This window comes from Scyliorhinus canicula, chromosome 2 (assembly GCF_902713615.1).
Source record: "Scyliorhinus canicula chromosome 2, sScyCan1.1, whole genome shotgun sequence".
NCBI classification, from domain to species: Eukaryota; Metazoa; Chordata; class Chondrichthyes; order Carcharhiniformes; family Scyliorhinidae; genus Scyliorhinus; species Scyliorhinus canicula.
In genome coordinates this window covers 96,631,247-96,656,734 of record NC_052147.1, presented here as the reverse complement: position 1 = coordinate 96,656,734, position 25,488 = coordinate 96,631,247, and the positions used below count along the sequence as shown (strand labels likewise).

Genomic DNA, 25,488 nt, shown 5'->3' with positions numbered 1-25,488 from the left:
AAGCTAGTGATTTGAAACAAACCTGTTGGACTTTAACCTGGTGTTGTAAGACTTCTTACTGTTAATAAGAGCTGGCCTTGTCGCTCTTAGAGCTATGATTCTATTTCTTCATTGACAAACAAAAGGATGTTGTGGCAGTACTTTCAGTGCGCACTATCGTTAAGGAACATGACAAAGGCAAAATAATGTTTTGCCTTAATTGGTTCACCTTTACACCCGCCCCCCCCCCCCCCCCCTCCACAACCAAACAGTTCTTGACCCAAAAGCTGTCAGTTCCCTTCCCAATCAAATTCTCCATGGGAAATGTCGTTCACCTGGATGAAATTTCATCCTCTGGGAGAGAGCCAAGAGGCCAGAGATGGGGCACAGAATTCTTCCTCTGCGAGAATCTCTTCACTCTGCTTGCTGATTTGTAATTTACATTTCTGGAATGGTTTACAATCGTCGCAGCTGAAAGATTATTCTGCCAACAGTCGTGTCAGATTGTGAGCAGTTTTGGGCCCCATATCTAAGGAAGGATGTGCTGACTTTGGAAAGGGTCCAGAGGAGGCTCACAAGAATGCTCCCTGGAATGAAGAGCTTGTCGTGTGAGGAATGGCTGAGGACTCTCGGTCTGTACTCACTGATGTATAGAAGGATGAGGTGGGATCTTATTGAAACTTACAGGATACCGAGAGGCCTGGATAGAGTAGACATGGAGAGAATGTTTCCACTTGTCGGGAAAACTAGAACCAGAGGACACCATCTCAGACTAAAGGGACGATCCTTTAAAACAGAGATGAGGAGGAATTTCTTTAGCCAGAAGGTGGTGAATCTGTGGAAGCAGAAGGCTGTGGAGGCCAAATTACTGAGAGTCTATAAAACAGAGATAGATAGGTTCTTGATCAATACGAGGATCAGGGGTTAAGGGGAGAAGACAGGAGAATGGGGATGAGAAAAATATCAGCCATGATTGAATGGCGGAACAGACTTGATGGGCCGGGTGGCCTAATTCTGCTCCCATGTCTTATGGTCTTATAACCCCAGGCAGGAGCTCAGATTTTAGCAGCTAACATATCTACCAGAAACATCAGCCTGCCCTGCAACAGATGATTTCTGACTTCCAGCTTCCCCCCCCCACTATCCATATACCTCGTGGAAATTCAATGCTTTCAGTTTTCAAATTATTACCCAGGCAGTTAAAGCATTGCAGCTTCATTGATAACATTTCAGCTAAGTCTATATAATACACAACACCAACACAAATTGCCCAGCAATCACTGTAAACTGTTAAACCATAATGTATGGATTGCACTGGGGATTAGACAGAGAATGGACAAATCATACATGGTCAGGTCAGCTATCAGATCAGCCTCCACAATTGACAAAAATTCTCCAGTCACATACCTGGGAGATCTTTCAACACCTCTGACAGGAGATGATTGATCTTTTGTCACTAAATTTAAGATAATTGATGATGTGAACCAGAATTTCAGGTCACACAGGACCTGCTAGGTTAATTCCATACATATGGAATCAAGAGTAAACAGGACTTGAATCCTCACTTAGAGTTGAGTTTGTGCGACTTTGCAAAACCTGGGGCTCTATTTGGTGGGCTCTCCTATCACTGTGGATTGACACATTGCAGTGTCCATGGGCCGACACATTACAGTGTCCATGGGTCCAGATGTACACCATGTCCACAGACTGAAAAACACACTTGCACAAATACACACACACAACATACATATATAGGAGCTGAAAACTATACTAACACACACACACAATGGGCCCGATTCTCAGGCCTTGTTGCACTGCACAGACTGCACATTGGTCCTGGTGAGAGGGAAGTGTTGTAACTCCTGTAGCAGAGCATTTCTGTCTTTCAGCAGGCATTTCTGAGCCTGACAAGCAACTTGCGATTTTTAAAAAAAGTTGCCGCTTGCAAGTTCTGAAACAGACCAGGTTTATAAAGCTCCCAGACCAGCAACTAAACATTCCATTCTCGGACCCTTGATATACAGGAGCAGACAGAAGTGAATCAGTTTCTTTGGTGTGCCTGATGCAAGTAAAAGAGCTGATATTGAGTCTTACCAGATGTGAGTGAATCGTTCACTTTCACCCAACACGTACTGCACCTGGTAGTGAGACACACAGGAGGCATACAGTACCAGACAATAGTGAATTCTTCCCCTTTACCCAGTGGGTACTGTACCAGCCGCCGACATAGAGATACACATGGTAATAAAAGCAAATTACTGCGGATGCTGGAATCTGAAACAAAAACAGAAAATACTTGACAATCTCAGCAGGTCTGACAGCATCTGTGGGGCGAGACGGGAGCTAACGTTTCGAGTCTGGATGACTCTTTGTTAAAGCTTTGACAAAGAGTCATCTAGACTCGAAACGTTAGCTCCCTTCTCTCTTCACAGATGCGGTCACACCTGCTGAGATTGTCCAGTATTTTCTGTTTTTGTTTCTGAGATTAAATGAACTGTGTAACTTCTGAAATGGAAGGAGAAAACGCAAAAAAGTGATTCAGCAAAGCTCTTGCCCTGTAAACCTGTGGGGGTTGAATACCGGTAAATCGCTCACTGACAGAGCATTAAGTAAATGGAAACTCAGCAATGTCTCAAACTCAGCCTGTCTAATCTAACCAGCCCAAGGCCTGCATTCACACGTCTCCTTATGCAAACAAATGCCTTGTCAGATAATTCATCAGTTTTGAAAGCTAAGTGCACACGGAAAGAACACACAAGGTCATGAAACTCTCTCAAGTTGTGTTGTCTTTTGATGAATGATCAAGTGAGAAATAAAGAAATTGCACACATAACGTGTCTGTTCACGACCTCAGGGTGCCCTAACGCAATTTACAGCCAAAGAACAACTTTTGAAGTATAGTCACGGTAAGAAACACAGCAAACTCTCACAAATGCCAATGAGATAAATAATCAGGTAATCTGTAGTGACCTTGGGTTGAAGGATAAATAGTGAGCAGAATACCAAGGAGAACTTCCTGGTTCTTCTTTGAACAGTGTCATGCAATCTTTTATGGCCACCTGAGCGGGAATTGACTCGACATATTTCCAAGTCAGGATGGTGAGTGACTTGCAGGGGAATGTCCAGGTGGTGGTGTCCCCATGTATCTGCTGCCCTTGTCCTTCTAGCTGGTAGTGGTCGTGGGTTTAGACCCAGGGATACAGTCTAAGGAGCCTTGCTGAGTTCTGCAGTGCATCTTTCAGATGGTACACACTGCTCCCACTGTGCATCGGTGGTGAAGGGAGTGAATGTTTGTAGAAGAGGTGCCAATCAAGTGGGCTGCTTTGTCCTGGATGGTGTCAAGCTTCTTGAGTGTTGTTAGAGCTGCACTCATCGAGGCAAGTGGGCAGTACTCCATCATACTCCAGACTTGTGCCTTCTAGATGCTGGGTAGGCTTTGGGGGAGTCAGGAGGTGAGTTACTCGCTGTAGGATTCCTAGCCTGCATTAATATACCTTGGTTGTGTAACCTTTAATAAATTTTTCAAAAATAAATTTAGAGTACATAATTCATTTCTCCTATTAAGGGGCAATTTAGTGTGGCCAATCCAGCTACACTGCACATCTTTGAGTTGTGGGGGTGTAGCCCACGCAAACATAGGGAGCATGTGCAAACTCCACACGGACAGTGACCCAGAGCCAAGAGCGAACCTGGAACCTAGGCGCCGTGAGGCAGCAGTGCTAACCACTGTGCCACCATGCTGCCCACCTTTAATAAATTTACCCAACAAAAATCTATCAGTCTCAGTTTTGAAATTTTCAATTGATCCCTAGCTTCAAAAGATTTTGGGGGAAATGAGTTCCAGATTTCCACTGCTCTCTCGGTGCTTCTTGGCATCACCCTGAAAAACTCTAATTTTAAGGTTATAATACTTTGTTTTGGGATTCATCCATCAGAGGAAATAGCCTCTCTCTGTCAACCCTATCAAATCCTTCAATTGTCAAACACCTCAATTCGATCATGCCTCATTCTTATATATTCAGGAAAACCAAAATGGAAGTCTTTTATGAACCTGCCCTCATAACTTAACCCTTTTAGCCCACTATCATTCTGTCAAATTGCCCCTTCAAGACCAATACTTCCTCCTGAGGTGATGGTGTCAGGAACTGAATGCAGTTTTCCAGCTGGGGATCAGAGCTCTGAGTACAGCTCTTTGTATTGCAGCCAACCAGGAGATTAAGGCCGATTGGCCTTTTTTCCCCCCCAGTAATTAAATGTTTAATGATCATCCTTCAAATGTGCAATCGCAGATCTTCGGCCAGACTCTCAATACAGACAGTAACAGGGAAGGAAGCACCAACAGGTGTCAGTGAGGTTAGAAGAATTAACATTAATTTAAGTATGCGGCACTCTTTCATGAATCAAATTAGAACATAAACCAGCAGTTAGAAATGACCACTGGCTCATCACCTCTGGATCTGGGGAGGTCAGCTCAGAATTCAAACGAGACAAAGTCTCCTCTCACTTTCCAAAAGGACACCATATGACACCTAGGAGGTGCACAAACCTATCAGACTAATTAGCCGCTCATATGCATGGTTGGCGCAGTAGTGCCCTTCAGCGTTTGGCTTCAAAGACAAGTTTGTGGGTAGGATGGTAAGATGGATACAGGGTGGCAGAAATGGGTAAACTCAGCCTCAGTTGCCTCCTCGCCTGGAAAAGCACACAATTCCCATTTAATTATGTGGGGGCTGCGATGAGGAGCGACTTGAATTCCTCCCCCAAAATATTCTCCCATTCCTTTATGGAGGATCTGGCCCAATGTGGTGGATGTCTACAACTGGTATCACAGCTTCAGCCCTCCTGAAAACAGGCTCTTAACACAAGCAACTAACCCCCATTCAACCACAAGATGAGAGGTTACAGCCATCCTCAATTATTTCCACAGAACCATACACGGTACCAGGCAGGAGCATGAGACGACAGCACTGGGAATGTTTCTGGGGGACAAAGAATACAGCTGCTGTTCACCATCTACCCACTGTGTCAGCTCCTCCCTGCACTTCCACTTGATTGAGATGCACCCAGCCCAGCCTGGAATTGTAATGGAACATCAGGTGTTCTGTATGGCTGCACACCTGGGTTGTCGAGACTATACCCCCAATGGTGATGGAATGAGTGCGACTGAGCAGTGGTGTTGTACCAGCACTGTCGGACTGAGAAAAGTGCAATGCTTCACGGGAATCCCAGCAATTGCTCCAGTCTCCCGCCCATTGGCCTTTTCAATTTGTTTTTTGTGCCGAGCTTTTTGTGAAAGCAAGGGAGAAAATGGGCAGATAAGTTCAAAAATTTGAGTCTCTCTCTTTCTTTCCCCAGCAAGAGATTCATGCTGCAAAGTATTCAGCAAGGAGAATTGTTTTGGCGATTATTGTCATTGAGCAGAAAAGCCTAAAGAATCTGCCGTTGCGATGAGATTGCTGTTCAACACTCATGTTGCTTGCTCTTCACAACCAGAGAAGAATATTAAAAATTCCTTTCTATGTGTTCCATGCAGGAATATTCTGTACTTAGCTATGGCTCAGTCGTAGCACACTCACATATGAGTTAGAAAGTTGAGGATCAAATTCTACCCTCAACATAATCTAGACTGTCAATTCCAAAATTTAGCAGGTGCTGCGCTGTCAGAGGTGCGGTCTTAAACCAAGTCCCTGTCCACTCTTTGGGGGAGATGAAAAGATACCATGTCATTATTGGAAGAAGAGGAGGCAGAGTTCTCTCCTGTGTGGAACGGGCAGGAGGAGACCCAGAGACAGACAGCAGTACCAAAAAGAGCAAGAGAGGTGGAGTTGGAGAAAGGCTGCAATACCTAAAAGAGGAAGACAAGAGGACTCAGAGACAGACAACAGATTTAAAAGAGAGGGGAAAAGGGGAACCCAGAGACAGAGAGCAGCACATGGAAGAGTGAGAGAGAGGTGGGCCCAGAGACAGACAACCACTATCCAATCAGTGTGTCAATCGCTTTCTTAGAAAAATCAAAATGGGACTTCACAGAATCACAGGTAGTTGACTGGTTGGTGAGAATTTTTCTCATTCATCTTTCAAAACTCAGGTACCTTTAGTAATTGTAAGGTTTTATTAATAGTAGCAAGGTTTACTAATAATAGTAAAGCTTATTGGATTGGTGAGTGTTTCCTATTGTCTTAATGAGAGAATTTCAATCGGGATAAGCAGAACATTTATTGAAATAAGAATATAAGCACAGGCAGCATTAGAGAAATTAATGAAAATATAATAAGTAAAATAATGAATCAATGAAATGCTATAAAGTTTGCAGGACAGGTGAAGTATGACGGCAGCAGAATGTGGGAGCTCATGGACATCATGGGCGGGATTCTCAGGGGGAATACAAGTCTAGAAAGAAATCTGGTTTGAAGCAAGAAGATGCTGCGGGGCTGTGTGCGTGACATTGATCCAAATGGGCCACCTGCTAATGCTGTTGAAGAAATGCTTTCGCAGATTGCTGAAGTTTGCGTTGCTGGTGTGGTGAGTGCTGCATGTAACAGGCATGTCACCACGGGTTAAACACGCTGGAAGCCAAAGATGTTTAACTGAACCTCGAGTGCCAGTGGAATATGTGGATGACAGGATTTGGTTCCGGTGAGATTGGACCATGTGGGAGGCTCTGCACAGCTGCGGCTCCTGGATGGAGAATGGCACTGATCTGTGGAACAAGTCACACAGTGATGGACAGATCATTTCTATAACAAAGTTCTGGACGTGATAGCACATTCTCAGGCTTATCCTTTGTTTCTGTTGAGGAACCATGATACCGGGTGTTTGTTTTTTGGTAGTGTAATATGTGGAATGTTACATAGTTAATTTTCAAATCTCTGTTCCTGTTGACCGTTCAATAAACAAAATATTCTCAAGTGGCTTCTTGTGGGTACACGTGCCAAATCTCAGACAATGATTGTTGTGTTGCATTTCAATCAAACTTTGAAGCCTGAACAGTGTGCCTGAACTCTAGAAGCATTAGTACGATAGAGTCAGCAGCCACAGCACCATAGAGGCAGCAGCCAACAATCAAACACTCAAGAGCTGGGCTTCGGCACTGAGGAACCCTCATGACCATGGGGTAAATGTGTGGATCCAGGGGAGGGCATGTGAGCATGGTCTCCCTAACGTTCAGGAGCAAGCAGCAAACACAACCTGCAGCTGTGAAGTACTCACACAACTAACAAGGCCAATTTCTCATTAGCAAACTCTTCATCTATTAAGCTACTCACAGTCAAAGGAAGTTAAAGTGACCTTCAGCATAGAATCAAGAACAGGGCACTGTCCTGGAAGTGTTTGAAAGGATAGACAGGCAGCAGCTGTAGTTGGCCCTGTTATGGGTAGCCACAATATTGAAAGATGGCATAAAGACCTCACAGACAAAAAACCCCTCCAGTGGCCTTAAACTGCATGCCAGAAAATGGAAATGGCTACTCACTATGGTGATATGCGCATAGGCATATCTATGTATAACTGTACAGAGTTGCACCAATGCATATATTTGTATATAACAATACCAGTGTCCATAACTACTGATCACTACATGTAGTGACAGTCATGACCTCCCGCCAGTAGGTGGAACTAGACAGCCATACATACCTATAAACACACACACATATATATATATATATTTATACCGGGGCGACGAGACAGGGCCACTTGGTAGTAGGACAGACAATGGGACAGTCACATCTCCCCAAAGCTTCACAATAATGTAGACATAATTGTTGTACATAGATTTGCATAGTTACCATCCTGCGTGTCAAGAATAAATACTTATAACAATCACTTCCTCATGTTCTACGTGTGCCTTCATGATCAGGGGAGCCAGAGAACACAACACTCACCTCCTCATTTCCCCTCAGCAGCCACTGCACCAGCTTCACATTTTTACAAAGGAGTACCGAATGACACCCGTGTGATCTCTCCCTGGGGAGCCGGTTAGTTCCCGGGAAGCCGTTGCATCCCACTTCAATCTCACTGATGAGATGGAAATTAATGCAAATGAGGGTTAATGACATGCTCGCCATATTTGGGGGTGATCCAGAACTTGCTATCAGGTGCAGGCCGGTTAGATAGCAAACTGATTCATGCATGGTACGAATCTCAATTTTGGCCTCCCCCAATTTAACCAGTGCGGCCAGATGAACGCTGGCTGCAATGCGGTGGTCAAAATGCAACCATAAAAAATGACAATAAAAGCTTCTATAGATACGTAAAAAGGAAAATATTAACAAAGGCAAATGTGGGCCACTCCAGGCAGAGATGGGGAATCTATAATATGGAATAATGGCAGTGGAACGTAACAACGCTTTGTGCCCGTCTTCATGCAGGAAGAAACAAAGAAAAGCAACCAGAAGTGTTGGAGAACCAAGGGACTAGTGGGAATGAGGAACTGAAAGAATTAGTATTGGTTAAAAAAGTAAATGGAACTGAAAATTGACAAATCCGCTGGACTGGATGATCTATATCCCAGGGTGTTAAAATCAATGGCTCCAGAGGTAGTGGAAGCATTAATGGGCATCTTTCAAAATTCTACAGCTTTTGGGACAGTTCCTGCAGATTGGAAAAGAGCAAGCATAAACCTATGTTTTGAGAAAGAAAATGGGGTACTGTAAACCTGGCATCATAGTCGGTCTCTTATAAAGAATGTGATAACTGGACACTTTGAAAATAATGGCAAGATTGGACAGAGTCAACATGGATTTATGAAAGGGAAATCATGTTTGACAAACATGTTGGAGGTTTTTTGAGATTGTATGAAGCAAAATAGATAAGGGGGAACCGGTTGATGTGGTATATCTGGATTTTTAACAGGCTTTCGATATGGTCCCACAATGTACTGGCATAGATTGAGAATTGGTTAGCGGATAGAAAACAGAGAAAAGAATAAATGGGTCATTCTCAGGTTGTGACTTGTGGGGTATCAGTGGGGACCACATTCTAAATTTGCTGCTGACACAAAACTAAATGGGAAAATGAGCCTTGAGAAGGATGCAAATAGGCTTCAAAGGGATTTATTTCAGGCAAAGTGAGTGGGCAAGAACATGGCAGATGACGTTTAATGTGGAAAAATATGAAGTTAACTACTTTGGTAGTTAAAACAGAAATACAGAGTATTTATTAAATGGTGAGTGATTGGAAAGTGTTGATGTCAAAAGAAAGCTGGGTGTCCTTGTTCATAAGTCACTGAAAGCTAAAATTCAGGTGCAGCAAGCACCAGGCTATCAGGACAAATGGCACGTTGGCCTTAATTACAAGAGGGTTTGAGTACAGGAGTAAACAGGAGCTGGATGGAGCCTTGGTGAGACCGCACCTCGAGTATTATGAGATCGTGAAGGACATTAGATTAAAGCAAGCTCATTTTCTTATTTCAATGTTTTCTTTTTGTGCGGGAATGGCAATGAAAAGGAATTGACCCGTGAAGCAATTGACGGCATTTGGCAATAGGATTCTCTAATCTGTTAATGGAAAGGACACAGGAAGCGTCCATTACCTTCAGGCAGGAGTGAATCACCTACACCAGAGCCTGGCACAGAGCAGGCAGCACGATTTTGACTTAGCCTTGTTGTGATCTGGTTAGTCAGAATGACCTGCAGAGAAAGAAAATAATAGAGTTACAGGAAGGTCAATCACCGGGGAATTTCCCAACCTCTCCCCCCCGACCCCTTTCTCTCTCAGGCATGTCTGTACAGTAAGCTCCTCCAAAAATCATGACTTCTTCCAACTCTTTGTTCTCCTGAAACCTGTGCTCATCAAGGTGTTATTTTTAGGAAACAAAACACGTCTTTCCTTTCAGGAACACGGAGTGGAACTTGATGCCCCCATATGGCGCGTTGGGTGGCAAGGGCACTTGATCAATTAGTGGGAGGATGGCAGGTTAGAATCCAGCCAGCCTCCTGCCTCCAGCCTGATTAAGTTCTTGATGGGAAGGCCCATGGATGGCCTTCTGCCAATTGAGTCCCTTAAGTAGGCAAATAGTAGGAGCATAACAAGTAAATCCGAGTGGGATATCTTATAGGTTCCCATGGAGGGGGTCACCGATTGAGGGACCGTGCATCAAGGGGTGGATACCTGCTGAGAGCTAATTTCTGCCCTAGAATGACTGTCCATCCCCTTGTTCCCTCACAACCTGCCATCACTCAGTGCCCTGGGATCCAGAGACGATGCCAGGCCTCAATGGGTCCATTATCGGTAGCTGCCATCCAATGAGTTGCCGGCTTCTGTTTATCCAGCAGCTCTCAGGGAGCAGGACTTCCGCTCTCAAGGAAGGGCCTTAATGTGACATGGTAGCACAGTGGTTAGCACTGCTGTCTCAGAGCGCCAGGGACCCCGGTTCGATTCCGGCCTTGGGACTGTGCCTGGAGTCTGCACATTCTCCGTGTCTGGATGGGTTACCTCCGGGTGCTCCGGTTTCCTCACATGGTCCAAAGATATGCAGGTTAGGTGGATTGGCCACGATCAATGTACCAGGTTACGGGATAGAGTGGGGGAGTGGGCTTGGGTGGAGTGCTCTTTCAGAGGGTTGGTGCAGACTCGATGGGCCAAATGGCCTCCTTCTGTACTGTAAGGATTCTATAGATTCCCTAAAAGAGATGATGCAGAGGTTCTCAAGCTGGCAGATGACGCCCTATCACTTCCACTAACCACGCCCAGTGACAGTACCCAGATTGACCCGTCAGATGCAGCATAAATGTGAAGTAGATTTTCCCTCCTCAGCAGGCTTGTCCAAACTTTCCACATAGGGGCCACATTTTTATTTTTCCCACAATCTGTAGGCCCATAAGCAAATTTTGGAAAGATAAGGTTTGACACATTTAACGTGAATTTTTCTAAAAATGTATTTTTAAAATTATATGTAAAGAAACAACTTACTGAGCAAAAAAAGGTCAATAACAAATTGCTAATTTTAAAAAATAAGTAATAAATAAAGACAACCATAAGAATGTGAAAGGGTGACAGTGTGTGTCCAGCTGAATCCCAGGCTCTGGGTGTTCACTCACACTCACCCCTGTAACAGTGGATGAGAGTGCCTGTTGGTATGTGGGGATGAGGGTGAAGGATGAGAATCTTGAGACTGGCAATGAGTAAGACACAAACTCTCCCCTCCTTCTCATCTTGCCTCTCTCCTTCTCAAATATATTCATCCCCCAGACCAGACTGTGTTTCTGGTTTGTTCTCTTCATTATTAAACACACCTAGGTAAAACATTTGAGTAAGCAAACTGATCAAAAGTATCGGAGATTTTACAGATACAACATTGTGCACCCCAGACAGTCTTTCAATAAGAAGGGACAGTTGCTCTGAAGTCAAACCCATCATCCCCGTATTCTCCAGCACTCTGTCTGAGCCTGAATTAAGAGGGAAAATGCCCCACATGACAGACAGTCTTAAATGAGTGAAGGACTAATACAGATTTCAACCTGTAAAAATTGGGCCATAGGCAAGGTGCCTGGAACGCGAGGTTTACAAACTGCACCCTTTTCTAGAATCATAGAATTTACAGTGCAGAAGGAGACCATTCGGCCCATCGAGTCTGCACCGGCCCTCGGAAAGAGCACCCTACCCAAGCCCACACAATCACTCTATCCTCGTAACCCAGTAACCCCACCCAACCTTTTTGGACATTAAGGGCAATTTATCATGGCTAATCCACCTAACCTGCACATCTTTGGACTGTGAGAGGAAACTGGAGCTCCCGCAGGAAACCCACGCACACACGGGGAGAACGTGCAGACTCCACACAGTCAGTGACCCAAGCCGGGAATCGAACCTGGGGCCTTGGAGCTGTGAAGCAACTGTGCTAACCACTATGCTACCGTGCTGCCCAGAAGGTCCCTTTGTTACAATAGCCAATAGCATTGGGAATACTCTGTGGGAGGGAATTTAGTGTAATCCAGAGCCCTATCCCAACTGATTCCCAGACCCCGCATTGCAAACCCAGAACGTTAAGGAATTGTTGTGGCCTGTCATGCCAATTGGGAGGAAGTCCTCCACGCATATTTGAGTATAAAATACTCTGGATAGGTACAGTGGGGCGCCACCCAAAAGTCAGATTAGGGATCTGAAGGAGAGGATTATTGGAGATATGCCCATAAGGAATTGGGCAAACGGGCCCACCAACTAAAAAAGGCAATAGCAATTGTATGAGACTGGTGCATGCAATATCCTCCATCACGTTCCCGATGATAAGTGGGAGGATTCCCAGGTAGAGAGCCTTCCACTGGGGAATTGAAGGGTGTGCTGCAGCAGCTCATAATGGAAGCCCCTCCGCGCTGTGCAAAAAGGCAGGGAGGGCATTTCCGCGAGCCAATACAGGTTGTGGGGCTAACAGCACTTTTAACATAGAAAAATATCCCAAAAGTAGCACAGGAGCAAATATCAGCAATTATTCGACACCAAATCTTTAAAATGATATTAGGATTGGTGATAAATAAAGTAGATTTTAAGCAGTATCTTAAAGGAGGATAGAGAGATTGAGAAGTTTAGGTAGGAAATTCCAGAAAATGGGCCTGGACAGCTGACAATGGAGCAATTAAAATCATCAATGCTCAGATTTGGAGGAGCACAAAAAGCTCGAAGAGTTGTAGGAAATTACAACAATAGGGAGGGACAAGGCCATGGAGCTATTCGAACACAAATAATCTGCAGTGCAAAACAACCTCTAATTGGCAATGTCAGGAAATTAGACATATGAAAGTTGTTCTTTGCACGCGAGTCACCAGATGTCATGGGCACATGATCATCCGAGGCAAATTGCGAGCTGAAAGGCTCACCGCTCAAAGCATGAAACTACGAACAGCACCAAAGCTAGAGCAAAGGCGGAAGCAGTGTGGCTTTGCAAATGGAGCACATTTGTGACCACAACAGACACAGATAAGAGAAACTGAGCCAAACTAACTTGGCTGCAACCAGATTGTCATTCAATGTGTCTGTCAAAGAACAACAAACAAGGGGCTGGATTCTAGGTTTTTGGGACTATGTCCGCACGCTGTGATCTTTTACTGTGGTCTTTTACGCCAGGAAAACTGCCGTCAAAAGGCCACTGATTTACAGCCTTGCAGGGAGCTAGCAGGCAGCTGTCGTGGAGCTCGCAGCTCCAGCTGCCGATACGGCCCACGCACCTCCGGGTCAGAGGCCTGCATGCGCCGGTCCCGATTTCATGCGGGGAAAATGGATTCTCTGCCCCGTCGGTACGCGATTTTGGCGTCGGGGCGAGGAGAATCCAGCCCAAGATGTCTTCACGTAGGGTCTGCTTTCTGGTGAAGGCAACGCTCTTCATTTGAGAAGGTTATGTTCGCCCTCCAACAACAACTAATAATCATATAGAGCCCTTAACATAATAAACTATTCCAAAGGATTCCAGTGAACCTTTGTTGCACTCTCTTTAATATGTCTTTCCTTAGGTAAGGAGACAAAACTGTACACAGTAATCTCTCTGTGGTCCCACAATGAGTCTTTGGGGGCGATTCAATCAAAAATTTCAAAGTCTCATTTGGGTCGGGATTGGCAGGATGTTTCCTGCCGCCTTTTTGGGTACGATCCAGACCGGTATCCGCCCACACTTTGTCATTTTTTGGGGGGCTTGGAGAGGTTCTCCTCAGTCTAGCCCACACTTAGAAATTTTTTCAGCAGTGGGGAGCTGAACTCGCCGGCGAGGCCGGCTACTCCAATATCAGAACGCCATTTTGTAAGGGTGCCCCAATGTCGAAGTGTGCTCGAGGGCCCCCCACCAACAGGCAATGGAACCCTCTGCAGACATGGGCGTTACCCCCTTAAGTGACGACACCCTACAATGAGGTCGTTGAGGGCCCCCAACCCCCTTTTCGCTCTCCTCCCTTCCTTTCAGGACCCCCTTCACCACCCCAATCTGAGGCCCCTTCATATCCCCCTGCCTTACTTTTCATAACCCTCACCCCCTTTTCAAGGGCATTCCCTCCTTAGGCCCCAACCCATGGCAGTGCCAATCTTTCACTCGGGCACCTTGTCATGGCCAGCCTGGCGGTTTCACCTGGGCACCCTGGCAGTGCCAAGGTGTCACTGCCAGGATTCCTGGGTGCCAGTGGGAGTGCCAGGGTGCCACCTTGTCCAATGTCCAATCACCTGGGGGGTCTCCAATCACCTGGGAGACCCCCACCCAGGTGCAGTGATGACTGGCCCACATTTGTGGCCAGTGAATCACAGGCCCGGGACAATCCGGCAAATGCATATTTAAATTAGCTTAATGACTCATTTAAACATGCATATCTGGATCTCGCCCAGTGATAGCAGGAACAATATTGGGATGAATCACGAGATTTTACTGAATCTTGCGAGACATTTTGAGTGTCGCAAACCTTGCATGATTGAATGACCTCTTTTCGACATCAAGTTGGACACGACAAGGCCGTTGAATTGCACCCTATATAATTGAGTAATACATCTTTATTCTGATATTCTACCCCTTTGATGATAAAGCTAACATACAATTTCATTTCCTTTTTTTTAATAAAGTATTTTTTTATTTTTTTCCAATTAAGGGGCAATTTAGCATGGCCAATCCACCTAACCTGCACATCTTTGTGTTGTGGGGGTGAGACCCACGCAAACATGGGGAGAATGTGCAAACTCCAGATGGACAGTGACTCAGGGCTGGGATCGAACCCAGATCCACAGCATCGTACCATTTGATTTCATATTTGATTGCTGTACCTGCATGCTAACTTTCGGTGAGTCATGTATAAGGACACTCAGGTGCCACTGAATACTAACATTTTAATGACCAATTATAAATATTCTGCTTTTTTCTTTTTCCTCTGAAAATTAATCATTTTACACTTCCCCACAAAAAAATTACAGTCCACCTTACACTTTCTTGTCCAATCACTTATCCAGCCTATACCCCTTTGTGGCTGTTGTATATTTTAAGCTTCAGTGCTATGTAGGGATGGCTCACTAGCTTACTTGTGTGAGATAGGAAATTGAATAGAATTTTTAAAAAATGTCTCTTTTGCTTCCAGTAACTCCAAGTTTGTTTACTTTTCTCTGAGTCCACAGGCAGGCTTAACCAATCAAACAGTGAACATTAATCATTAACAGACTTACATAATCAAACACAGAACAAAGCACAACTGAACACTGTAAAAGTAGCCCTTTTTTGCACCCTCCTCACCTAGCTTTGTACCATCTGAAAACTTGGATAAATTATCCTTAGTCCCCATATCTAAATCATTGATGTGAATTCCAAACAGCTGAGGCTCAGCACTGATCCTTGTGGCATTCCATAAATGAGTCATTTATTTCTACTGTGTTTTCCATTCATTATCCAATCCTTAATCCATGCCAATATATTACCCCCAAGGCCATGACTTCTATGCTTGTTTAATAACCTCTTGCATGGCACCTTATCAAATGCTTTCCAGAAGTACAAATATGCTACATTCCCTGGTTCCATGCTGGGTTCAACAACTTTAGGCGATAGCCGGGTTACAAAACATACAGGATCCTTGTCTTTGGGATGCATTGAGTACAAAAAGAAGGAAGTTATGCTAATCCTTTATAAATCACTGTTAGGCCTCATCAGGAGTATTTTTCCTGATTGTGCACACCACATTTTAGGGAGGATGTGGAGTTTGCACTTTCTCCCTGAGTCTGCTTGGATTTCCTCCGGGTGCTCCGGTTTCCTCCCGCAGTCCAAAGATGTGCAGGTTAGGTGCATTGGCCATTGCCAAATTGCCCTTAGTGTCCAAAAAGGTTGGGTGGGGTTACTGGGTTATGGGGATAGGGTGGAGGTGTGGGCTTAAAATGGGATGCTCTTTCCAAGGGCCGGTGCAGACTCGATGGGCCAAATGGTTTATTTCTGCACTGTAAGTTCTATGATTCTTTTTTAAAATTTCAAGTACCCAATTCATTTTCTCCCCGTGTCTGCGTGGGTTTCCTCCAGGTACTCCGTTTTACTCCCACTGTCTAAAGATGTGCAGGTTAGGTGGATTGGCCATGCTAAATTGTCTCTTAGTTTCCAACGGCGTGGATGTTAGGTGGGGTTAGAATTCCTCAAGTGCAAAAGGAGGCCATTCTACCCATCGAGTCTGCATCGACCCTTTAAAAAATCACCCTACCTTCGGCACTGTAGGGATTTTATAGATTCTATGTCAAAGCTGGATGTGGAAATTAGAAATAAATCAAGAATGAGTAACTTCAGTTATGTGGAGAAACGGAATAAGTTGGAATTGTTCTCTTTGGATCAGAGAAGGTTAAAGGGAAATTTAATAGAGGTGTTCAAAATTATGGGAGTTTTTATCAAACAAAAGGAAACTGTTTCTGGTAGCCAGAGGACACCAATTGAAGGTAGTTGGCAAAGGAGTCAGAGATGGGACGAGAGAAAGTTCTTTGACACAGCGAATTAGGATTGGGATTGCACGGCCCAAAAAGGCAGATTCAATGGTAACTTTCCACAGGAAATTTGATTAATATTGACAAACGAGAAATCTACAGGGATACAGAGTAAAAGCAGGAGTTGGAACTAATTGGATAGTTTTTTCAGAGGGGTGGCACAGTGGTTAGCACTGCTGTCTCACAATGCCAGAGACCCGGGTTCCAATTTGGCTTTGGGTAGTTTGCACATTCTTCCCAGGTCTGCGTGGGTTTCTTCCGAGTGCTCTGATTTCCTCACACCGTCCAAAGATGTGCAGGTTAGAAAGATTGGCCATGATCAATGAACAGTATTACGGGGTTGGGCTTAGGTAGAGTTTAGGTAGAACAGCGATCAGAGGATCGGTACCAACTCGATGGGCTGAATGGCCTTTTGCACAGTAAGGAGTCTATGGATGACCTACTTCTGTGTTGTAAGATTCTATGATTCGAACCATCCTTTCCATTTTCTCAAACAGATGTCAGTAATGGTTCTGTTATACTGTCTGGATCTATTTGTGTTTCTTTACTTACATTTCCACCATCATCCTTTTTGATAATTTCTACCCTCCATACAATCTCATTTGTTCATTTCCCTGGTTCTGCCTTCCAGTTCCAATGAAAGACCGTCAACCCGTTTTTATTCATTCATTTATGGGATGCGGATGCTGTAGGCAAGGTATGCATTTATTGCCCAGCATTTATTGCTCTTGAAGAGGTGATTAGCCACTTTCTTGAACCAGTGTAGTCTGTATGGGGCAGCAGGGTAGCATGGTGGTTAGCATCAATGCTTCACAGCTCCAGGGTCCCAGGTTCGATTCCCGGCTGGGTCACTGTCTGTGTGGAGTCTGCACGTCCTCCCCCTGTGTGCGTGGGTTTCCTCCGGGTGCTCCGGTTTCCTCCCACAGTCCAAAGATGTGCGGGTTAGGTGGATTGGCCATGCTAAATTGCCCGTAGTGTCCTAATAAAAGTAAGGTTAAGGGGGGGGGTTGTTGGGTTACGGGTATAGGGTGGATACGTGGGTTTGAGTAGGGTGATCATGGCTCGGCACAACATTGAGGGCCGAAGGGCCTGTTCTGTGCTGTACTGTTCTATGTTCTATGTATAGCTACACTCTGAGTGCTTTTAAGAAATGAGTCCCAGGATTTTGAGCCAGTGACAATGAAGGAACTATTTCCAAGTCAGGATGGTGTGCAATTTGGAGTGGAACTTGAGAGGTGGTGGAGTTCCCATGAGGCTGCTGAATTTATTCTTCTAGGTGGAAGAGCTCGCAAGTTTGAAAGGTGCCGTTGATGAAGCCTTGGCGATTTATTGTAGATATCATCTAGTGCAGGGGTGGGCAAACTACGGCCCGCGGGCCGCATGCGGCCCGCCAAAGGTATTTCTGCGGCCCACCAAGTCATTAAAAAAAAAAAAATTTTAAAAATTTTTTTTTTTTTTTTTTTAAATTTTTTTTTTAAGGTTAATGGGGGGGGGGCTGTTGGGTTACTTACTGGTATAGGGTGGATACGTTGACTTGAGTAGGGTGATCATTGCTCGGCACAACGTCGAGGGCCGAAGGGCCTGTTCTGTGCTGTACTGTTCTATGTTCTATATGAGGCACCCAGAATCATAACCGGGTGAAGTAATTATTTTACTTAATATACTATGCGGCCCTTTGTGAATTGTGAATTTCTGAATGTGGCCCTTGCACGGAAAAGTTTGCCCACCCCTGATCTAGTGGCACACACCGCAGCCACATCATGCTCGGTGGTGGAGGGAAATATAAAAACTGGTTTCATATTTTTATTTATTAATTTACAGAATCTGGGGGTCACTGGTTAGGCCAGCATTTATTGCCCATCCCTTCAGAAGGTGGCAATGAATTGCTTTCTTGACTCGCTGCAGTCCTTCAGGTGCAGGTACACCCACTGTGCTGTTAGGGAGGGAGTCACAGGATTTTGTTCCAGCAACAGTGGAGGAATTGCAAAATATTTCCAAGTCAGGGAGTGAGTGACTCGGAGGGGAACATCCAAGTGGTGGGTTTCCCAGGTATCTGCTGCTCTTGTCCCTTCTGGATGGCAGTGGCCGTGGGTTTGGAAGGTGCTGTCTAAGGAGCCTTGGTGAGTTACTGCAGTGCATCTTGTAGATGGTACACATGGCTGCCACTTTTCGTTGGTGGTGGAGGTTTGAATGTTTGTGGAAGGGGGAGCAATCAAGCGGGATACTTTGTCCTGGATGGTGTTGCGCTTCTTGAGTGTTGTTGGAGCTGCACTCATCCAGGCAAGTGGAGAGTATTCCATCACACTCCTGACTTGTGCTTTGTAGATGGTTAACAGGCTTTGGAAGGTCAGGAGGTGAGTTACTCGCTGTAGATTCCTAGTCTTTCACCTGCCCTGGTAGCCATAGTATTAATGCAGCTCGTCCAGTTCAGTTCCATAACATATCATAGAGCCATTCATGACACAGAAAGAGGTAATTCGGCCCACTGAGTTCATGTCGGCTCTCTGGAGGGCAATCCAGTCATTCCCAACTTCCCGCCAACTATACCTTTGGCCCAGCAAGTTTATTTCCCTCAATTGCCCATCCAATTTCTTCTTGAAATCATTGGCTGTTACTGTTTCTAAAATCGTTGTAAAAAAAATCTGTCATATTCATAGAACATAGAAGAGTACAGCACAGAACAGGCTCTTCGGCACTCAATGTTGTGCTGAGCCTTGTCCGAAACCAAGATCAAGCTATCCCACTCCTTATAATTCTGGTGTGCTCAATGTGCCTATCTAATAACCGCTTGAAAGTTCCGAAAATGTCCGACTCCACTATCACAGCAGGCAGTCCATTCCACACACTAACCACTCTCTGAGTAAAGAACCTACCTCGGACATCCCTCCTATATCTCCCACCCTGAACATTATAGTTATGCCCCCTTGTAACAGCTACATCCACCTGAGGAAATAGTCTCTGAACGCCCACTCTATCTATCTCCCTCATCATCTTATAAACCTAAATTAAGTCACCTCTCATCCTCCTCCGCTCCAAAGAGAAAAGCCCTAGCTCCCTCAACCTTTCCTCATAAGACCTATCCTCCAAACCAGGCAGCATCCTGGTAAATCTCCTTTGCACCTTTCCAATACTTCCACATCCTTCCTATAGTGAGGTGGCCAGAACTGCACACAATACTCCAAATGTGGTCTCACCAGGGTCATGTACAGTTGCAGCATAACCAGACGGATCTTAAACTCGAGCCCCCTGTTAATAACGCTAGCACACTATAGATCTTCGTCACGGCTCTATCCACTTGAGTGGCAACCTTCAGAGATCTGTGGACATGAACCCCAAGATCTCTCTGTTCCTCCACATTCCTCAGAACCCTGCAGTTGACCCTGTAATCCGCATTCAAATTTTTCCTACCAAAATGAATCACCTCGCACTTATCAGGGTTAAACTCCATCTGCCATTTTTCGGCCCAGCTCTGCATCCTATCAATGTCTCTTTGCAGCCTATAACAGCCCTCCACCTCATCCACTACTCCACCAATCTTGGTGTCATCAGCAAATTTACTGACCCACCCTTCAGCCCCCTCCTCCAAATCACTGATAAAAATCACAATTTTGCCCCATCACCTAATGGGAACAGTTACATGAACAATGAGAGACAGAAAAACAGCCAGTTTGTCCACCTGCGATGCCTTGTGTATCATAATATATATGCTCTCCAATCCATCTAAATCATCTTCTGGGAGATGCGTCATCATAAAATCAGATTTTAAAACAAGGGCCAATTTGGGGGGGAAATTCCTCTCCAAGGTCTTAAGGCGGTCAAAACTAGTTTAGGAGATTACATAACTTTCGAATTTACCTCCAGAGAGTTCACGCTTCAATGTACACTAATGTTTGTACGTAAGTTACTTGAAGTACTTTCCCCGGGGTTTTGCACGCTATAATTTTTCGTTGGAAAGTAGCAGGACAGACAAAGAGCACATTCATGTCAATCTCACAGTCAATCATCGGAGAACATTTCTAGAAGTAATTTGAACAGATGCATGCAGGGAGTTGAATCTCTTCAGTCAGCCGTTATCTGCTTTGCACTTTTATTGACCCATGGTTTTCACATTTTATTCATACAGGCTTCACTTTTTAATTATGATATGTTGCTGATCTGTGAATATGAAATTTGAGTGAGTCAGGTACATTGGCAGAACTTTCCATTCTGGAGACTAGGGCTGGTAGTGGGTGGGAGAACTGGCGTGATTCCTGCTGAGTGGCAGGATAGCTGAACACACTATCGCGGTCAGCTAATTAATAATACATCCATGAGGAGCTCAACAAATCATACGCTGGGACAGGAGGAAGTCACCCACCATTCCGTCATTTTATGGGGTTGAATGGCACCATATTTAAAGATCACCGGACTGACATTCAATCAGTGCAGGTCAGGAGCTCTGAATTACTCCTCCAGAGTCCTTGCAGTCACAGCTCATACCAGAGAAGCTGGTACATGTGAGCAATCACATCCCAGTACATATGAGAGATCCTCCAGCATTGCACCCCTTCTCATCTTGTGACAAGGGCACCACCATGGTCAGACCAATGCTCACTGCTGCAGTGATCCATATTCACCATCATCTTCTCCTCCTAGAGCCACAGACCCTTCCTTCTCCTGGGTCTGCGGCAACAAATGACAGACACTTCTCCTCAGCCAAATGAGGGCCAGTACCAGGGCAGGGTTGCCTGCAGCCTGCATCATCGGCACCTCAGTTGAGGAATGAACGAATTGAAGTGATACATTAAGTGAGCTTGGCCTTTCCAGATTTCCCTCCATCTCAAAGCCAGCAGGCCAGTGCTGTGCCCTTTATCTGGCCTCCATCGAGACATGGCATCACCACCCCAAGTCTTCCAGGTAAAGGATATCCTGGAGGATCAGGGATGGATGTTCCTCCTATCACAGACAAATGCCTATGGAGGCATTGCTCTTTGACCAAGGAGGTGAGAGCCTTGTGCAAGAAGCTCCCCACTGATTCCAGGCTGATTCCATTTGCCTCCACTACCCACAAACTCTACAGAAACCGTTGCCATGGCAGCATAGAAAGTCGTTTTACATGAGCCTTTATCAGCCATGACCATTCACTCAGGAGGATGGAGGTTTGGACTTGCGAGTTGTCTTTCCTCACCAACGTGGCCCTTGGAGGCTTCCACCTCCCTCCCTCCCTGCCTTTGACTGCAGCTGACGGCAAAAGGGACAGAATGAATGGCAGTTCCACACCTTGCTGGGATCTCCATGTTATGGGATCCATAAACCTGCTGCAATACGGATTTCGCCATATAGAGAACACATGTGAGCATGGTCAACATCCAGTTGCCTCATAATTATTACAATGTCCCATTAGTCGGCCACTTGTGCTGACCTTCAACTCCGCCCACCTAAAAAGACCTTCCTCCCATTTTGATGGATCTCAGTGACTGACTAACTGTGTGGTCATGGTCAGTTTGGAAAAATGGTGCACCCCCTCCTCCCAGTGAGGCCTTCACTTACCAGACTTTCACCTTAGACCTTTCACTCTACCACATGCCACTCCCCACTCTAACTATTCCCTTCTATCACCAGTCTCCTAGATTCCCTCCCCCAGGAGTCCACAATGGGCATCATCGACTTCACCCTCTGAATCACTAACCCACCTCCACCCCACATACTCACCTTAACTCTCCCCAATAAGCCCATATCCTCTGTCCAACCTTCACTCCACCTACCCACCTGCCGCCCCCACCCACAACCTCCAGCCTTCACTTGCCTCCCATTCTCAGTCTTGACACTGCAGTTGTTACCGGAACTTGAGTAAAGTTGTATGAGGTTGCTAAGAAGACAAAAGCAACATCTAGTGACCTTGAAGTCAGGGAAGATGTGGAACTTGCCAGGTGCACACCACTCAAATATACTCATAAAACTCAACTTTCTAAATTCTCGCTGGTGGGGAACTTAATTTGGAGGACAAACTGGTTTAGCACAGGGCCAAATCGCTGGCTTTGAAAGCAGACCAAGGCAGGCCAGCAGCACAGTTCAATTCCAGTACCAGCCTCCCCGAACAGGCGCCTGAATGTGGCGACTAGGGGCGTTTTACAGTAACTTCATTTGTAGCCTACTTGTGACAATAAGCGATTTTCATTTCATTTCATTTCAAATTGAATTTCAGCGAGGCGGCCTTTTAAATAGCTTACATGAGGTTTTAACAAACTGCCCACCATCAAAGCCAGAAAAACAAAATTCCAAATGAAATTTCCGCCGGCGGGAATCTGGCTTTTCCAACCGCTGGCAAGAGTGGAAAATGTCACCTTCTCCCCACCCCCGTATAAACAAAATCCAGTCTCCAGCCCGCGCTTTATGCTACAGATAGCATATTCCAGCCTGTGTGCCATTTTATACATAACAAATCTACTACCAGCTGAATATGTGAATGCACAGGCAGAATTAGACCCAGAGAGAGGTACCCCACTTGCCAAGATTAAACTTTGGATGCATTTGGCACAGTGCAGCTCCCCTCCCCTCCCACATTCTCCCAGTAAAATTCTCCAGGTTCTGGCTGACTGCATTGCAGCAGCCTATAAAAATCCTGCTGACACAATGCAATGTCTTTTCTCGAATGAAAAAATATCTCTAGGGCTTTTCACAGAATAACACGACTCTACAAATGTTTTGAGTTCATTCGATGGCCAACTTCTGGTGCTCAATAGGCTTGAAGGAATGCACAACGCCCACGCTGTATTTGGGTGGAGGTTTCACCTTCAGAAGCAGCCTGTAAGAATGGGAACCGTGCAGTGACCTGTGAGCAACTGTGTGTTAGGCCAAAACTATTGGGGCAGTAAAAATAAGATTGCCACTAATAAACCCAATAAGGAACTCAGGAGAAAATGTCTTCTAAGAGTGTAGTTAAAATGTAGAATGCATCACCACATGCAAGAGTTGAGGTCAGCAGCATAGATGTATTTAATAGCAAACAAGATAAAGCTGAGTCCTGACCACAAATCACTCAAGATGGTGGGTGGCTACATAACCCACAATCCTCTCCACTCCGGATACAGTTTTACTGGCTCAACTGCGAATGTGTCTGGGCTGTATTACATTCTGGAAGCATTGCTACCCTCCTGCTTGAGCGTCCTGCAGGAGTCCAAAACAGGAGAGGAAAATGTCCCTATGATTTTATCCTGGGTTGCTCATCGGGGTATCCGGAAGAATTAAACTCTTGGAGTCTACAGGGCAATCCAGGAGGATTGGCAGCCCCATACTGGCCACAAATACGCTGTGCATAAGGAGCTAGTGGTAGCAATACTACTAAACCCAAAGTAAAGGAACTGTGGCACAGTGATTAGCGCTGCTGCCTCACAGCGCCAGGGACCCGGGTTCGATTCCGACCTTGGATGAGTGCGTGGAGTTTGCACGTTCTCCCCGCGTGTGCGTGGGTTTTCTTCGGGTCCTCCGGTTTCCTCCCACAGTCCAAAGATGTGCAGGTTAGGTGGATTGGCCATGATAAATTGCCCCCGAGTGTCTAAAGGTTAGGTTGGGGTCACGGGGATCGGGCTAGGGAGTGGGTCTGGATAGGGCACCCTTTCAGAGGGTCGGTGCACACTCGATGGGTTGAATGGACTCTTTCTACATTGTAAGGATTCTATGATAACCAACAACGCATTTCAACTATCTTTGAAGCCATCAGCACATCCCAAAGCTCTTCACAGCTTACAAAGTATTCACAAATGCGGCAGGCAACCTGTGAACAGCAAGAACCCACAATTAGTAACCAGATGAATGATCTGTTCATCTGCTTAAGGCATGTTCGTTATGGAATGAAACTTAGTCAGGGTATCAGGATATGAGAAGAGGCTGGCAACTGACATGAAGGGAAACCAAAATGATTCTACAGAGATATTGAGAAAGGATAGCAAGAGGAGGAATGAGGCTTATTGGGGAACCATAGGAAGTCTATGCATGGGTACCAAGGGCGAGCCTGAGGTATTAAGTGAGTACTTTGCATCTGTCTTTACAAAAAAAGAAGCTGCTGCCAAATTCATTGTGAAAAAGTGGGTACTTGAGATAGTGGATAGGCTAAATGTTGATAAAGAGGAGTCATTAGAAAATCTGGCTGTATTTAGAATTGATAATACTCCAGGACCAGATGGGCTACAATCGAGGATGTTGAGAAGAGTATGGGTGGTAATTGCAAAGCTACTGGCCACAATTCTCAAATCCCACCAGGAGTGATGCCAGAGGACTGGAGAATTGTCCAAATGATACCCTTGTTCAAGAAAGAGTGTGCGACAACAGGCCAGTCCCTCCATGGTGGGAAAGCTTTTAGAAGCGATTATCTAGGACAACATTAATAGTCATTTGGACAAGTGTGGATTAATTAAGAAAAGCCAACATGGATTTGTGCTTTGACGAGGTAGAGGAGGACAATGTGGTGGATGTGGTGTGCACCGTGTTCCAAAAGACAACTGAGAAAGTGCCACAGAATAGGTTTATCAGTTGGAATAAAAGGACAGCGGCAGGATGGATATAAAATTGGCTGAGTGGCAGGAAATTGTTCATTTGTGGATTGGTGGAAGGTATACAGAGAGATTCCCCATGGTCAGCATTGAATCTCTGGATTGCTGAATACATATTAATGTCCGAGAGTTGGGTATAATGGTTTCCAAAATGTCTTGATGACACAGAACTTCGAAGTACTGTGAACTGTGGAGAGGATAGTGATAAACTTCAAGAGGACAGACTGATAGAATAGGTGGGCACAAGGCAGATTAAATTTAATGTAGAGAAATGTGAAGTGATACATTTTGATAGGAACAACAGGGACAGGCAACAAACATTAAAGGGTACAATTGTAAAGGGAGCAGAGAGACCTGGGTGTACATGTACACGTTTCATGGAATTTACAGTACGGAAGGAGGCCATTCAGCCCATCAAGTCTGCACCGGCCTTAGAAAGAGCACCGCACTTAAGCCCACGCCTCCACCCTATCCCTGTAACCCCACCCGGAGCACCCGGAGGAAACCCACGCAGACACAGGGAGAACGTGCAGACTCCACACAGACAGTGACCCAAGCCGGGAATCGAACCTGGGAT

The 25,488-nt window shown here is 45.3% G+C and overlaps 1 protein-coding gene across 8 annotated transcripts in view; it reads right to left on the bottom strand.

Annotated features, from left to right (window-relative positions):
* rad51b (RAD51 paralog B) overlaps positions 1-25,488 on the bottom strand; it is a 745,951-nt gene that overhangs the window by 286,038 nt on the left and 434,425 nt on the right. For all 8 annotated transcript variants that reach the window (XM_038783679.1, XM_038783690.1, XM_038783709.1 and 5 more), the window contains one exon: positions 9,509-9,605. In XM_038783679.1, coding sequence (XP_038639607.1) covers positions 9,509-9,605 — 97 coding nt within the window. The remainder of the gene's footprint in view (positions 1-9,508; positions 9,606-25,488) is intronic.